General features: G+C 35.0%; 1 protein-coding gene and 1 pseudogene across 2 annotated transcripts; one reads left to right on the top strand and one right to left on the bottom strand.

The window, feature by feature from the left end:
* Window positions 1–1,122: 1,122 nt before the first annotated feature.
* LOC142617271 (putative ADP-ribosylation factor GTPase-activating protein AGD11) lies at window positions 1,123–9,388 on the top strand. 2 transcript variants are annotated; one of them, XM_075790049.1, is made up of 10 exons: window positions 1,123–1,439; window positions 1,665–1,782; window positions 3,691–3,771; window positions 4,345–4,429; window positions 5,061–5,136; window positions 5,781–5,944; window positions 6,025–6,244; window positions 7,536–7,652; window positions 7,745–7,840; window positions 8,754–9,357. In XM_075790049.1, exons 2-10 carry the CDS (start codon window positions 1,707–1,709, stop codon window positions 9,033–9,035), a joined length of 1,197 nt encoding a protein of 398 aa, XP_075646164.1. In that variant the 5' UTR covers window positions 1,123–1,439; window positions 1,665–1,706; the 3' UTR covers window positions 9,036–9,357. The 2 variants fall into 2 exon arrangements, with proteins under 2 accessions (XP_075646164.1, XP_075646165.1); XM_075790050.1 differs by having other exon boundaries at window positions 1,245–1,439; window positions 3,694–3,771; window positions 8,754–9,388.
* Window positions 9,389–10,693: 1,305 nt separating this feature from the next.
* Window positions 10,694–16,155, bottom strand: LOC142618021 (uncharacterized; annotated as a pseudogene).

Raw genomic sequence — 16,155 nt, 5'->3', positions numbered from 1 at the left:
TTTTAGGGTCATATGTGTGTGTGTGCGTATAAATGTATGTATCAATATTCACCATTAAAACGTAAGTAAAAATATTAAAATGATTTTTAATTAGTAGATCAAGCAAAATGGGATATATCAACTTCTATAGTGCTTATTAAAAAAAAAAAATCAACTTCTATGGTGTATAGATTTTAATTAAAAATCTTGGTTTTTAAATTATCTCAAAATAAATGAGACCTATTAACTTTGATGGGTCTTATAATCTCTTTCTTTAGATTGCGCTATTACTACAATGATAGTTAACATTCTCAAATGGACAATTTTTTTTTTTTATAAAAAACAAAAATCGGAACACTTTAATCTTCTTTTCAAGTTTTTTATTTTTTATTTTTGGATGTGTTTTAAGTTTCAAACTATATATATATATATATATATATATATATATATATATATATATATATATATACATACATATATATTTTTGGCTGGGAAGTTTTAAACTGTTATAAAAGTATATTTAGAAGTTACTTTGAAGCATCAGTTGTACTTGTTCCTTTTTAGTTTTATTCCAGCGAAAAAGATAGTTGTGCTTGTACCTGTTTATAGTTTATTGGTGGCAACTTACCAAATACCAAAAATTTAAACTTGGCCCAATATACGTAATAAATTTAATAAAATTGAATTGGGTGATTATTTTATCAATTCAAATGTATTATTTTTAACTCATTACAATCTATTTGTTAAAAATTACAAGAAAAATTAAAACTTTTAATGAACAAAGTCAGGAAAAAATGAATAATAATAATAAAGAGCTCTTTTTTTCTTTTCTGAAAGGTTCACAAATTTTCATAATTTATTTTTTAAAATTTCTAATAACTTATGTCACAACTTATTGAGTTGTCAATTTGCTGGAGGCTGGAGCTTTCATTACAAATTTACTATTAACCACCAATCATTTGCCAAAAAACATCTAGAATTTTTTTTTTTTTTTTTTTTTTTTTTGCCACTAGATTTTTAAATGATAAAAACGTTTTTCACCAAGGTTATACGCGCTACATGAGCGCGTGGGGTAGTTCACTTTGAACATTTATCCGGTTGTTGGTGTTATCAACCACAAAAGCCGTATTTTTCTGACCTTTTGGGTGGCATACACATTCTATTATTAAAGAAACAAGAAAAACTAAATAAAACAAAAAACAATTTTAAAATGTTTAAAATTTTTGTGAAAATAAATACAATGCAGATTCCTAGTATAATTCCCTAATGATTTTTGTGAATCTTTTCTTGCGTTGTCTCTCTACAATTCCAACACTTACACACTTTAAATAAATAATCAAATATATAAACATTCCTTTTTTGGATTATCCATTTGTCTAGTACTTTTTTTCTTGACTGCATATATGATTGCAAAGTTTGAGCTTCAATTTCCAGCCAACAAATATTCCTCTTCTTAATCTGTAAGATCCCTTTTGGTTACTCAGCTTATTTGTTCATTAATCATGAATAATGTTTGTATTTGTCCTATATGTTTGATTTTGGCTTTTCTTTTGAATGCCCATTTCATAATTTCTTCAAAGAAATGTTCTTGACATTTTGTTTTTCTTGATTTCTGAATTATATGTATGTCCTGGGCAGTTGCTATATTTGGATTTTCTGTAATGCTCTTGTGTTATTGGATGCAGATAAGGAAATGATATAAAGGGTGTTTTCAAATAGCAGTTTTCATGATTTGGGCTGGAAGCATTGTAGGCATGGAGATCTCTACCCAACAAGAGAATTCTGATCCCAACAATGTTTCAGGTTTTTTGCAGAATATTCTTAATCATATGATTGATCCTTTTTTGTTTTTTTATGTTTGTCATTAGAAGCAAAGAATTTTTTTTAACAGAGAACTTAGTGGTTGCAATAGCAAATCATGGATCTTTTTTCGTGATAATGATAACATCTGCACAATACAATCATGGCAGTACTTTATCCCCCTGACAAAATTTGGTTGCATTTTTTTTGGTTGAAAATGAAATTATGCTTTTATCAAAATGCTTCTGTTGAATCATTTAGTTTGATGAATACTGGTCATGTTATTCTTATAAAATGAAGAAGCTTGTCTTATGTGATGCTCTTAAAAGCCAAAATGTAAGGCAATACATAAGTCTTGAGGAACAACGATTAAGCCTTATCTATTTGTAAAAATGTTAGAAAGATTTTTGATTAATATTTTTATGTATATTTGTCAATGAGCTCTAGCTGAAATAGGACTCTCTCTTCCCACAATGGTAGAAGGAAGGTGAGATTGTGGATTTAAAATATTTACTTTCTTTAACGTATTTTAGAAGCTTAGTAACATGATAGGACAAAGCAAATGATTGTTTCACTGTGACTAGGTTGAAAATTATTCTATTAGGAAAAATGGCTAAAAACATTAAGAAAAAAGAAAAGCTTGGTGAAGAAGGTATAAACCCAGCAACAAAAGAAGCTGATCGTGTCACCTATGTCTGTTTGTTTGCTTGTCATTATTATTTTTTCCTTAATAAAAATCAGATTCACATGAGCTGATAGATAAAAAGGCATAAAAGTTGTGTGCATTTTGAGTATGCATTGATTGATTGACTCATGGGACATGAGCTTAACAAAACTTCCCTTTAATCTTTTTGGCCTCAAAGTGTCCAAGGATGCCTCAATTTGAGTATTTTGTCGAGCCATAAGAAAGTGTCTTAAGAACTTGATCTTGTGGTATGTGTGTTCTAATGCTTCTAAAATATGCGAGTCTATGCACTGGTGCTTCTCTCTTGTACACCTTTTGAGTAATTATATAAAAAAAAAGTGTGTTTAAAAATAAGATGCATATCAATATGATATTATGATCCAACAAAGAAAATTATTGATATTCTATCATTGACCTTGCTGAAAATCATTTTGTAAGGAAAAATGCTGAAATGTATCTGCAATGCATGGTTGAAAAGTTATAAAGCAATTTACGAAAGAATTATATCACATTGAGTGTTAAAGAAAAAAAAAACATTAGTCATTTTTTTAAAGTTATAGGTGAACCTTGTATGTCGGATTGGGTGTCAATGCGTTGTATCAACTGTAGATGCCCACAACCCAATGCCTAAAATGGATACCATCCTTTAATATCATTTTGTTACCGCTCTATCTTAATACATGGTTATTTTGTTCTGTTTCTACTTTGATTTTAATGGTGATTTGCATATGAATTACATTCAATTGATGACCATAGAATGTGGACCTTCAATCATATGACAAATGTATTCACTTTCACTGCTCATTTGTTCTCTAGTTCTACCCAATAAGATAGCACTTCTTCGTGGTTCTACTATTTCCAGTTTCAATTTAGAGACCTTGTGAAGCTCGTATATATTCATCTCTTTTTTGAATGCAGATCATCTATTTAATTGTTCCAATCTTTTGTTTTTATCGATTTTTTTGAGAAGGTGTGCTTTATCAATGTATTACTAAGCTTTTTTGGTTTATGAACATGCTGTAACATCTTGATGCTTATTGTATCATTCCATTAATGCTTAAATGCTAATCAATTTGTGGTAGCATTCTACTTTTTTCTTTTTTCTTTTTTTAATATCTGAACATAGATTTCCCATAGTGCATAACTTTATGATGTGATTGTAGCTTGTTCTTTCCTTTTTTTTTTTTTTTTTAAAGATGATCTGATTAGAAATATTTGATTTGTAGTAGCTACATTGAGCTTATATGATCTCCTACGCTCAGATCCACCAAATTGGGGAAGCCAAAAGGATCAGTCGCCTTCTTCATGTATGTTGAGATTCAATGTTTGAATTTTTTGTTTAAAACTCTTTGCTTCTCTTATCAACCTTTTCCTTGTTTACCCATATGAAGGTAGTTAGTATCATTCTTAAAGTAAATCAAATTATGAATGCCAGTTAGAACAAATTGTCAACAAATTATAAGTTTCTGGTAAAGAATATCCTAAAGATTGATGCAGTTAATTAGTGTAGTAAAAGTGAGCTTATTTACCACTACAAAATGAACTATGATCTGACTTACAACGCTAGGTGTTCATTTTGTATTTTCTCAAAGATATGATATTTACCAAACTAGGTGATTATTCATGTCATATTTTCTCCAAGATCTGAACTATTTATTTCACTGAATGATCTTGTAATTCTCACAAGACTTTCTGACTGAAAATATTGACAAATGCTTGCTTTTTGTGTTTGTACTTGCCATAACGTACTTAAATGTTGTGATATTCTGCAACTCTCCATATTTAAATGAAATTTCCTTTAAGACTTGCTGAACAAAATCACATGATAAAGTTCAAGTACCCTTGTGTGACTTTCATAACCGACATTTTTCATTAATCAGGTCCACAGCTAAGGCTGGAGAGTCTGTTACGTCAATCCTGCAATAAATACTGTGCAGACTGTGGATCTCCAGATCCAAAATGGGTGTAAGTTATCATACCTGTCTAACTCTATTATGGTTCACTTCTGGTAGCAATTGTAGTTGACTTCATCAGAAAATTACTTAAAATTATTTTGAGTCCAAAGTTCTCTTATTCTAATTTAACAATATCCTTTTGCTTCTTGAGCTGACTAGTTCTGGGTTGCAACTATATGTCATGATGTAATACTCAAATTTAATTTGGAATTAGCATCAGTTTGTTTAGAGGGATAACGTAAACCACATCTTTTATTTGGAGAATTTAGCATGCTGGGAAACTTCACATATTAGAAAACAATGATAGTTAATGACAAGCAATTGTATAGTATTTATAGTGTGAGAAAGAAGAAGAAAAAAAAAAAAAAACTGCTCTAGCACTGTGAGGTGGGATAACATAGGAAATTTGTTGTTTTTCATACCTGCAGTATCCCTTGTGACCATGCTTGCATACTACGGATACTACCATCTCAATATTGATCTGAAGAGTACATTTTTCTACCTGACCTACATATTACAAAATTGTTAACATTTTCATCTACTCATGCTTTTGATGCACATAATGTTATTCAAGTTTATTATGGACAAATCAATAGCTCATATTCACTTGTGTCCTAATTATTTCATCTGGTTAATGTCAGATCTTTAAGTCTTGGAGTATTTATTTGTATCAAGTGTTCAGGTGTACATAGAAGCCTTGGTGTGCATATTTCAAAGGTATGGTTTCTAGTACTTCTTGACAGTCTGGTAAAGTACAGCAGCAATAACAGCTACATCAACAAAACCTTATGGCTTATCTGGCCCTACATCAAGTTGCTCCTAAAAAACCTTTTAGGCTCTTTTGGCAAGTTTTTGTCCTCGTTTGGAAAATTTAAAAGAACTTTTAGGTAGCTACTAAAGAGATTTAAGGCTGTTTTTGAAAAGTTGGGTTTTTGAAACTAATACCCTTAAGTGCTTTTAAGATCTACTGGTTGCAGATCCATGCAATGCGTGAGAATAGATAATATTTTGTAATTTTGGTATAATGTACAATTTGTTCTCATAAAATTTGTTGAAGATAATTTGTTCTCCCTAAAAATTAAACAATTTCTAAAAATAATTTCCATCTTGAATAGACATCTGATGTGAAAAAAAGGGCAATATAAGGTTGTTAGCAGTTTAAAAGTGAGTCATATTACAGTGGCAAAAACTCTGTAGCTCAGCCAGTAGTATGTCAATTTTAATAAGTGATTTCTGGGAATTTTTTAGGATTTCAATTGCAGATTCATTTACAATTTGAAAGGCTGATATACTCTCTCTCTCTCTCTCTCTGTGATAGTGTTGGGAATTAGATGTTCTAATTTGATCTGAAAATGTGCCAGGTTCTATCAGTGAAGTTAGATGAATGGACCAATGAAGAAGTTGATACTTTGGAAAGTTTGGGTGGAAACATTGTGGTAAACAAGAAGTATGAAGCTCATGTCCCAAACAACCTTAAAAAACCAAAACCAAACTCCTCTATAGAGGACCGCTTTGATTTTATTAGGTATGGAACTATAATACTTGTCAAAATTTTGTATGAGAAACCTATCCTATTCTAAATCTGAAACATTCTTGAATACTCAGGAGAAAATATGAGCTGCACCAATTTTTGAACTCTGATGAAAATATGTTCTGCCTCTACCCACCATCTCATAAAAGGAGCGGTTCATCCCCAAGCAGTTCTTCAAGCAATAACTCTATGCAAGATAAGAAACAATACGAGAAACAAGTAACCAGAAATCGTATTGGGCATGCATTTCGCAATAGCTGGGGAAGAAAAGACTCTAAGAAGAGAAGCTCACAGGTAAATGGCCATTCCATTTCTTTTCTTATCAGGTATCCACAGAAGTTTGGATGCACTTTTGTCTTTGCAGCTGGCTATGGAAATTCAATATGCTACTTGAAATTGCATTTTGTTTTTTAAATATTTGGTTGAAGATTTGATGCTTTTCAAGCACCAAAACACTCATTTGATAAACCAGCTGGCTGTTTTAAAATATTTGTAAATTGCAAGTTTTGATATTCGAAGGTATCTGCATACACTCACAGACAAGAGGAAGTAGGGACCAATGAAAAACTATCAAACAAATGGTTAAATGATAGTCACATACAATACAATTGTTTGTGCAACTGGCCATGACTGTCTATAGATATATAAGCAAGCCCAGTTGAGTTAGTTCAAGTCACTCATGTCCATAATCCTTTTCTCTTCAGTTAAATGATAGTCACATACAATACAATTGTTTGTGCAACTGGCCATGACTGTCTATAGATATATAAGCAAGCCCAGTTGAGTTAGTTCAAGTCACTCATGTCCATAATCCTTTTCTCTTCAGAGAATTCAGTTCAAGACATTTGACACAAATAAGTACTACTATTTTGTGGAGTTGGAAGTGTAAACTTCAAATAATGTCTTATAGACTCAAAAATCCATATTTGTAGCATTGAGATATTTGTCCCACCTCCAAGTGATAAATGATTGATTACAAAAGTCTATTATATACTCATTGTGTATAAGGACTATGAGTATTGCCTCATCACTTGCTCATTCTTCGGAAGTGCATTAACAAATATGAAGTAAATAAAAATAAAAAAAAGTCTGAAGTAGGAAGAAGTAATGACTTCTCCATAATAAGTCTACCAATGGCATGTATAGTAAACTTTCATTTTTAGGATTTGCTATGTCAGAATGTGAATGTGCTGTTTTCATGTTTGTGCATTTTAGTCTTATGCTAAGTTTGAAACATCCATAGAAAAAAATAAAAGAAGAAATTTTTTTTGTACCTTCTTCTACTCATGTTTGGTTTCCCATGGTGAGAGAGAAGAAAAGTAATGTCAGGACTTGGCTCATTGGCCCACCCAAAAAGTTCTCTCCTGAGGTCAGATTTGGAGAGAAAAGTTGCCTGTGAGGAATAAAAGATAGTAAAGCTTTATTTTCTCTGTTTTCTCTTGATAATTAAACAATAGAATATGATAATAAGTTTTCAGTTTTCTCTATCTTTCTTAATTCAATGCTCTCTCGAAGAAAACAAATCTGCTATCTAACTAATTCAAGTTTTGGTTTGATATGGGTGATAAAATTGTACTGTATATAGGCAGGTATGGTTGAATTCATTGGATTGATTAAGGTCAATGTGGTCAAAGGCACAAATCTAGCTATTCGGGATATGATGACTAGTGACCCTTATGTCATTCTTTCTTTGGGTCATCAAGTGAGCCTCTTCTCCTTGTAATCTTCTTATTTCACAAAGAAATGGATTCAACTATGTTCATAATATAAGCTCTCTATATGCATTTTTTGTAGTCAGTAAAGACTCGTGTCATCAAGAGCAACCTGAATCCAGTATGGAATGAAAGCCTAATGCTGTCAATTCCAGAACAAATACCTCCTCTAAAAGTGGTAAGTTGGTTGTTTTGCCATGAAAAAAGAAAAACCACCATATTGGACCATCACCTGCACTTTAAGCTAAATAGATTTGAACATTGTTTGAGTATGTTTACAATTTTTGGTATCCCATTGGGACCACTCTTATGGAAATATTGATCGGAGTTTATTGGCTGTTATTTAATGCCAAAGTTTCTCCCCTTTCTATTTGTAAATTAATTGATCCTTTCCTAGGTAGCACATGCAATACAGATACTAGTTGCATGCTAATCTTATTAAGCAATTAAAGAGGATAAGAGTTTCTTATGTCACCCAACATAAGTGAAGCCTTTGGAGAGGATAATAAGTGTCTTTCATTGCCAAATAAGAATGAAGCTTTGAGGCAGGATAATCTTTTCTTTGGGTCTAAAATTGAAGAAAAAAATCATTCTTAAGGCTGTCAAATGCAAGTGTCTTGGTATAATTTGGAAGGTTAAAACCGTATCATGATCTCGCATTTGAGGACCCCATCCCAGGACTGCATTGGTTGGGACCACCCAACGCTCAACAAGGACCTTTTTATTTTATCCTTTATTTTAGGCTGATAATTCTCAGTTGCTAAGGACCTAAGTAGATGAAGATTGTTTTTGAATTGATAGGCTACACAGCACCTCCTCGGAAATCCACTATTTCATTTAGCTCTAGTTCAAAGGCTGAAATTGTGGAGGATTGGTACAAGTGTTAAAAACAATCGAAGCTGAAATTTTGTAGTATACAGTCTACCACCCCACTTCCGCTCCTCCCCCAGCAATCTTTTCTTATATGTATATGTGATCATCATGCATCTATAAACGTCATTTTGTAGAAGCATGAAATGATTTCTAGTTGACACTATGATAATAATTTGCATAAGCTCCACTTTTGGTTTTTTCTGAATGGTTTTATGCAGCTTGTGTATGACAAGGATACGTTCACAACTGATGACTTTATGGGTGAGGCGGAGATTGACATTCAACCCCTGGTTGCTGCTGCCATAGCTTACGAGAAGTCCACAATCAACGAGTCAATGCAGCTTGGAAAGTGGGTGGCAAGCAAGGATAACACTCTTGTTAAAGATGGTGTCATTAACCTAGTAGATGGGAAGGTCAAACAGGAGATCAATCTCAGACTGCAGAATGTTGAGAGGGGAGTGCTGGATATTGAGCTCGAGTGTGTTCCTCTAACTCAATAACAGGGACAATTAGAATTTAACGAATACAAATTCTTGTGCTTCCGTTCTACCCATCAGCCTGGTTAAGGGTATCCCCTCCGATGTTTGGTTGTATATTGCCGTTATTCTTGTTTCATAATTCTTATGGAGATGATGAGGAATTTCTGATGTGTATTAATTTGTATTTCTGATGAGGAATTTCTGATGTCCATGGTTCAGTAGATATTAGTCAAGCTGCGATCACCTCAATTATTTAAACTGCACAGTATGGTAGGCAGTGGATGACTAATAAATGCAATGTAATGCTTGAAATGTTATCATCAAACTTATTCTTGGTAGATAAGTCAGTAGACTAAGTACTAGCCTTTTGCGAAGCTGTTGTCCCTTTTGTTATTTTTATGGATGAGGCAATCTATTGTCCATAAATAGTGGTGGTGATGGGTATAAATGATCGCATCCAAGAAATTTTTAAAGGGTTATATTTATTGTGCACAAACTGTTTTACATACACCCTCAAAAGCAACTGAAATCATGATGATTTCCAGTCACGGTTTCAGTGAAGTTTTGAGAACTATATTATATTGAGAAGTCATTGGGAATCTAAAAGTTTATACTTTATTGTTCAAATTCAACCAAGGACGAAACTGATCAAGCTGGATTTGAGTATTATGACATGTAAACAATTAGAATTATCCAAAAAGAAAATCAAGAGCCAAACACTAAAGATTTTATGTCAACTGTAAAATTCATGAAAACCTTCTTTTATAGAGTTTTTCAGCCTAATCGTTTAGCTAGGGGTAATCTTTTAGAATTCATGGGAATCTAAAAGAATTCTTGCGAATTCTCATGTTTAGTTGCAAATTACTCAAGGAAATCTAGATGCCTTTAGACATATCGACTCCCACCAAATTCACTTTTGTAAGGCTGTGGATTTCTTAAAAATTTGAGTATCTACATTCCCATGACTTAGGAATGTTCTATTATTCTAAAGTGGCAATTATACTTTCAATCTAAAACATTAACAGTAAATATAACTCTTTTTTAAACAAAAAATGACGTAAAGTGTGAAGAAAAAGAGTTGCCAACTCCAGCATAAGGGATCGCAAAATCGCTCCTTTGGTTGCATAAACCAAAAGAGAAAAAGAAAGGGGAAAAACAATGTCTAAGAACCTACCAAAAGATTTGGCTTGTCAGTAGTAGCTTATAATAGTAAAACGATGATGAACAAGCCATAGCCATCATGAAATGTGGTGAAAGCATCCAAATGATTATATGGGTCATAAGTATTATCCTTTTCATGGTTAAGAATTAATGATGAGCTGCCTTAATAATTACAAACTTTGGTGATGAACTAAATGAAAAAAAGGAAAACGAAAATATTTCAAAACAATAGCAAAGTTAATTAGAATATGGGGAAAAAAATCAGGAAAGGAATTTTTTCAAGATTCAGTTGTGAAGTTGTGATTTTATCCAGTCCAAAAACCATGTGCTAAACAATATGCAATGTTTACCAGAATCAGTCAAAATTAATTTTGATACCATAGACTCATGTTGCAATACTTCTAAAGGGGAGAAATAAAATTAATCCCCTGAAGTTGAACATTTCACTAGAGACCCTGGTTTTAAAATTCAAAAAATCAAATCAAATCAAAACCAACCCCAAACTGATGCCCACATCATATATACATACATAGTTCTGTTATTCAACATCAACAAAAGCACATCCAAGTGCATAAACTGGTGTGAATGGGGCATTAAACAGACCCATTCTCATTCAAAGTATGTTTTGGCTATGTCTATATCCTGTAGAGGGGGGGAACCCGTTTGTACAATCATAATGGCAAAAAGGATATTCTGCCCAATCCCCCCCGTTTCTTTTTCTTTTTTTAATTTTTAATTTTCTGCTTGTATTTCTTACATCAAAAACACCCATGTACGTGTATCATATGAAGTTCTCTGACTGCAATTATTTTCTGCTTTGCAGAGACTCTGACAGCAACAAGTTCATCAGTTGCTAATCCATGGAGATTTCTTCTTGGATGGACTACAAAGCAAGGAGGAAAGAAAAAGAACGTTAGGGAATTTAAAAGGTAATAAAATCAACTCTAGAAAATGCGTATGTTTGCAAGAATTAGAGTGCAGATTAACCATACCTTCTTGTATGATTAGGATCAAAAGGTGGAAACTCCTTCACATTAGGAAGATCCACGCGTACAGCCTGACAAACGTCATGCCATGGGAACATATCGATTTTCTCCACTTTCAAATCACACAACACACATCTCTGATCGGAAGCTCCAGCCACCTGTATGGCCTGTAGTCTGCAATCACTGCACCACAGCAAGTGTTGGCATGGAAAGTTTGCCCAAAGCATCTTACGCTGGTTGCAAGCAAAGCAAATTCCCCGGTTGAGGTTTTTCATATAATCCTACATACATACACCAGCCTCAGGTCAACAGAATTAAAACAATTATATGCAATATTAACAGAATAGCAATGAATGTCAGCACTAAAACTGAATCTAGTTCACTGCTTACTGTGTAGAAGCCAGGGTCACGAAGAAAAAAAACTGATTTGTTGTTCCTTTTTCTAATAAGGGCATCCAAAACCAAATGTCCTTGTTGATGCCTAAAATTGTTCTGTTCAATTCCCTCTACAAACCCTCCTCTTTCACCATAAATGTCTCCAACCATGTTGCTTCCATTTCGTAGCCATGGTCGACCATGGAAGAGATGGTCTGGCTTCAAGAAGGAAATTAGCCTCATTGGCACACCAGGCATTTTATTGTTCTGATCTGAATTCACTTCAGGGTACTCATGGGCTAGGTTCTCTTTAATGTTGCTATCAGCAAAGATAGCCTTTTCACAAGAGCCAGAAAGAAGGTCCTGACAACACTTGGATTTTTCAGAATCAGCACTCTCATTAATTGATGTAGCATTAGAGGGTGTGTATGGCATTGTGAGTGTATGCTTCATTTTGTCATGAGGCTTAGGAAGATTAGGTTTGAGGACCAAGTGAGTGGCAGTTCCACATTTTCCTATGGGGCCAACTTTCATGTGACAAATATCAGGGAAAGATCTCATGAAGTCACTAAGCTTAGGGTAGCCAAGAGAGGCATGATCCAATTCCAGGCCGAATTTTGCTCTGAAATCCCCTTTGAGAGATGAGAGAGCATATTCTCCTTCCCTCAATTTTGATTGTTCTTTTAAGTGGAACGGTAGCCACTTCTTGAAATTCTTGAACCATGCAGGCATGCTTTGATCTACACGGCTTGGGCTAATGTGGCCTTGAACTTGAAGCTCATTGGAACATGTCTTTGGTTGGCCATGGAGTAATCTATCAGCCCAAGACATTTGTTCAGGTTTAGCCTCTTCTGTAATCTTCTCATTGAGTGTCTCTGGTTGAGGTTGATTATCGTGATTCTGTTCTTTGTCATGTTGTCCCGGTGACAGTTTCTGGTTCTCAATGAGTAAAAGACATTTCGGAAGTACAGATTTCATCTCAACTTGCTTGCCCATAATGCTGACAAAGTGTGTTTCAACAGCTGCTGAAACAGTTTTTTCTTCTTTAAAAGTGACAAATCCGAATCCTCGAGATCTCAATTCATTTCCTACTTGCATACCAAGAACTAAAGCATCTTCCACTGCACCAAATTGTTCTTCAAAAAATTTACGCAACAATTCTGCTTCACAACAGTGAAAGAAGAGAGTATTGTCATCCTAAACAGATACAACAATGAAAATAATTTTCATTTTTCAATTAAACTCCCATGCTTGATTACTTAAAAGTCTATACAGCTTAAAAATGCACTTCATAAAGCTTTTGATAGGTTACTAACCAGAGTCCAACGTAGGAGGGAGACCTCCAACAAAGATTTTCCTTCTAAGGTCCTTGGTGGTAGTAGGGGAATGAGTCGGATGTGTTCCCTGTTTCTTTTGCCGAAGTTCCTTCTCATTATGTGCATAAAAGCACTTATCTCCTCTGACACATCCACGAGGAGATGCAAAGTATTTACAGATCTCAGTCTTTGTGCTAGAGCAGCTACTGAAATTTCACAAGCAGTAGAAAACTATGAGAGCATGTAGACAAAGGGAGGGGGAAAGGGACAAAAAGTTCATACTAATATTGATGCTTTAATAAGGGAGGCCACCTTTCTGTAGTGTTTTCTTCTGTCAAGATTAGAAGTGCATCACAGGTGCCTGAAATTATCTCATCACCTTGAAAATAAGTGGTATAATTTGGTTGATCCGGCGAGGTACGATTTACTGCACATTACAACTCAGGGCATAAGATCGTAGGAAAGCAATGACATTGATAAGCAACAGTGGCTTCATTTCTCTGTATTATAGTATAGCATTCACAGATTCTACTTACAGTGGCTAATATTGGTTGGACTCAGCTTGTAACGCATATCTTGAGACTTTGCCAAATCTATAGGTCTCTGTCTACTGGTAATGATAAGAGTTGGTACACACACGCAGATAAAATATGTCAACATTGGAAATGGAATTCACAACTAATTTAACAGAAAATGACAATGATGAACTGCATGGAAAGGCATCAACTATTTCCTACCGCAAGTTGAGGACTTCATTACTTGCTCCCCATCGCAAAAGAGCCTCAGCACATTTCATATGGTCATTCTTTACTGCAAAAAACAGTGGGGTTTCTTTCATTTCTGTTCTATAGTTGATAGCATCTGGGTCTTCCAATAGAAAGACCTGTTGGGTCAATGTCAAAAATACAAAAATCTTTCAGATATAAAATAATAAAATTCCAAACTTTGGTTGCCAATAATGCAGTTGATGAATTACAAAGATTCGAAGAGCTAGCAGTCATATTCACACCTGGAGTGCATCTACATTGCCATTGGCGGCAGCAATATGAAGAGCAGTCAACCCCAACTTATTCCTTTGGCTGACTTTGGCGCCGTTGTCCAGCAGTAGCCATACAATTCTGGGTACAAGTGCACAATCATAATTAGTATGTATATTTACATGCTTTTATGCGTGCGTATGTATTTGAGAGAGAGAGAGAGACATTGTCTGGTGAGTGAAATTCTTGAGGTTGAGAGACCAATGAAGTGCAGAGTTTCCTTCAGCATCGGTCTCGTTCACATCAATGTTTGTCTTTAGAAGCAACTCAATGACGGCGACATCACCAGCCTACAACAAGCAGCCAAATCTATAATTACCTCACCAAAATTTAACAAGGTTACAAACACAACAATTTCACAACTTATTCTCTCATAATAATAAATTAATTATTAAGATAATATATTTATTTTTCTTTTTTTACAAAAAAAAAACTATAAAATCGGCTTAAATTACGTGATAAAGATGAGGTGGAACTTCTTCCGTCCACAAAAACTATATTCCTTGTCTAGTAAAGTTGGACTACAGAGTATTATAGTTAACTGTATCTAATCTAAAATCAAGCCATATTCGTGCAAATTTATACAAAAATAACCTTATCCATAAATTAGAGATACGTAGCTACCCAGTCAAATTAAAACTAGGAAGTCCAATCGGTCACATACATGAATTTACGAAATTACCCATATAAAACCAACCGAATAGACATATAAATGTTTGGGCAAATATGTCTTTGTGCTGTGTACTTCATCATATTTTAATGCCATCTCTCATGCATGTTTTGCTTCATTTATTCCCATAGGTTTTTAGCTTTTTAACACAAAAAGACAATATCTTTTTTTTTTTTTTTTCTCTGTTCATTCTCACCTGCACTGCACGGATCAGTAGTGACGTCACCTTCTTGTCCGTACAACTCCCACTACTGCTGCTGCTGCAAGACACGGCTCCGAACAGCTGCAACAACTCAATCTCTCGGATCAAGAGCTTCCTCCTCTCCGCCGCCACGTCACCATCACCCTCTACCACCACCTCAGCTCCTCCTAACGACGCCGTTTCGGGTGCCAACGACAACGCCTTCCTTACCACGCCCTCGTACACGGTGGCTTTCTCCTTACTATTATTACAACTCACCTCCACAACCGCCTCGTTAATCTTACTCGCCGCAACAACGAGAAGCGCGGCTAACGGAACTATGCGGCCGTTAACGGCGTTAGCGTACGCCACCTCAGCTAGTTCCTTCGTTTTCTCGCTCAACAGTTTCACTGCCGTCAAATCCTAACGAAAAATGTCACAATCAAAACAAAAACAAAACTTTTACTACAACGACGCGCATTTCACGAAATTGGTAACGAATACTTGTCAGAATGTAAATGAGTTGTTGAACCCTATAGAACCAAAATAGAAATACACAACGACACCGTTTTTGGTTTTTAATAAAATAAATAAACCTTTTCGCTGAGAAGAACCAGCAATTCTTCAACGGAGAAATCATCAGGATTCCAAATCAGTTCCAATCTGAAATCACGAAGAGAGAGAAAGTAATCAAAATATTCAAAAATATTAGTACAATAATGAAAAAGCGAATCGTTTTCTATTCTAAGCCAGTTTCTGCGTAGTGTTACATTGGGAAGGTGAAGCTTTTTCCATTTTTGTTCATTTTTGTTCAAAAAAGCGAAAACGACGTGCTTTTGAATTTTTTTTTTTTTGGTTTTTTATTTTTTTACCTTCTGCTAAAAAAGGACAGCTCCAGAGGGATCAGAGAGTGACCGTCCTTGGATTTCAGGTCCGTACGACCGCGTTTCTTGAGGAGCAGCTCAACGCAGCGTTTCGAGTGAGACTCGGCCGCCGTGTGGAGCGGCGAGCGGCCTGTCTCGTCATCGAACTCGTTGACGAGCGGCAGAGTTCCGAGCTCTCCGTTGAGCAATGCGGCTGCGGAGTCGGCGGAGTCCGAGGTGCAGCAGAGGTGGAGGAGCTTGGACACTACTCGCCGGTCTAGTGGATCAGAGCCTGTTTTGAAGAGCCGGTTCGCGTACGTGATGAGCTCGGCCTTGTTGTCCTCAAATATGGCTCTGATTATGCTCTGTTTCGCCTCGTTCTTTGTGTTTGTGAGCTCGGTCACAGTTGAGCTTCGTTTCTCCGGCGAAAAACTAGGGTTTCCGCAAATAACTTCCATAGAAAGTGAAACTCGCTACAACGCCAGAAAAGCAAGTGTACTAACCATAAGCAAGAAAACAAAGTACATCTGCCGAGAAACTGGCAGATTTTCC

This window comes from Castanea sativa, chromosome 11, assembly GCF_040712315.1.
Source record: "Castanea sativa cultivar Marrone di Chiusa Pesio chromosome 11, ASM4071231v1".
Classification (NCBI taxonomy): Eukaryota; Viridiplantae; Streptophyta; class Magnoliopsida; order Fagales; family Fagaceae; genus Castanea; species Castanea sativa.
This window is presented reverse-complemented; position numbering and strand designations above follow the sequence as displayed.

Excerpts from the sequence above, each read along its gene's own strand:
- LOC142617271 (XM_075790049.1), top strand. The coding sequence starts at position 1,707 with ATGATTTGGGCTGGAAGCATTGTAGGCATGGAGATCTCTACCCAACAA. Across the intron at positions 1,783-3,690 it reads TGATCCCAACAATGTTTCAG|TAGCTACATTGAGCTTATAT; the intron begins GTTTTTTGCAGA and ends TTTGATTTGTAG. Across the intron at positions 7,653-7,744 it reads TTCTTTCTTTGGGTCATCAA|TCAGTAAAGACTCGTGTCAT; the intron begins GTGAGCCTCTTC and ends CATTTTTTGTAG.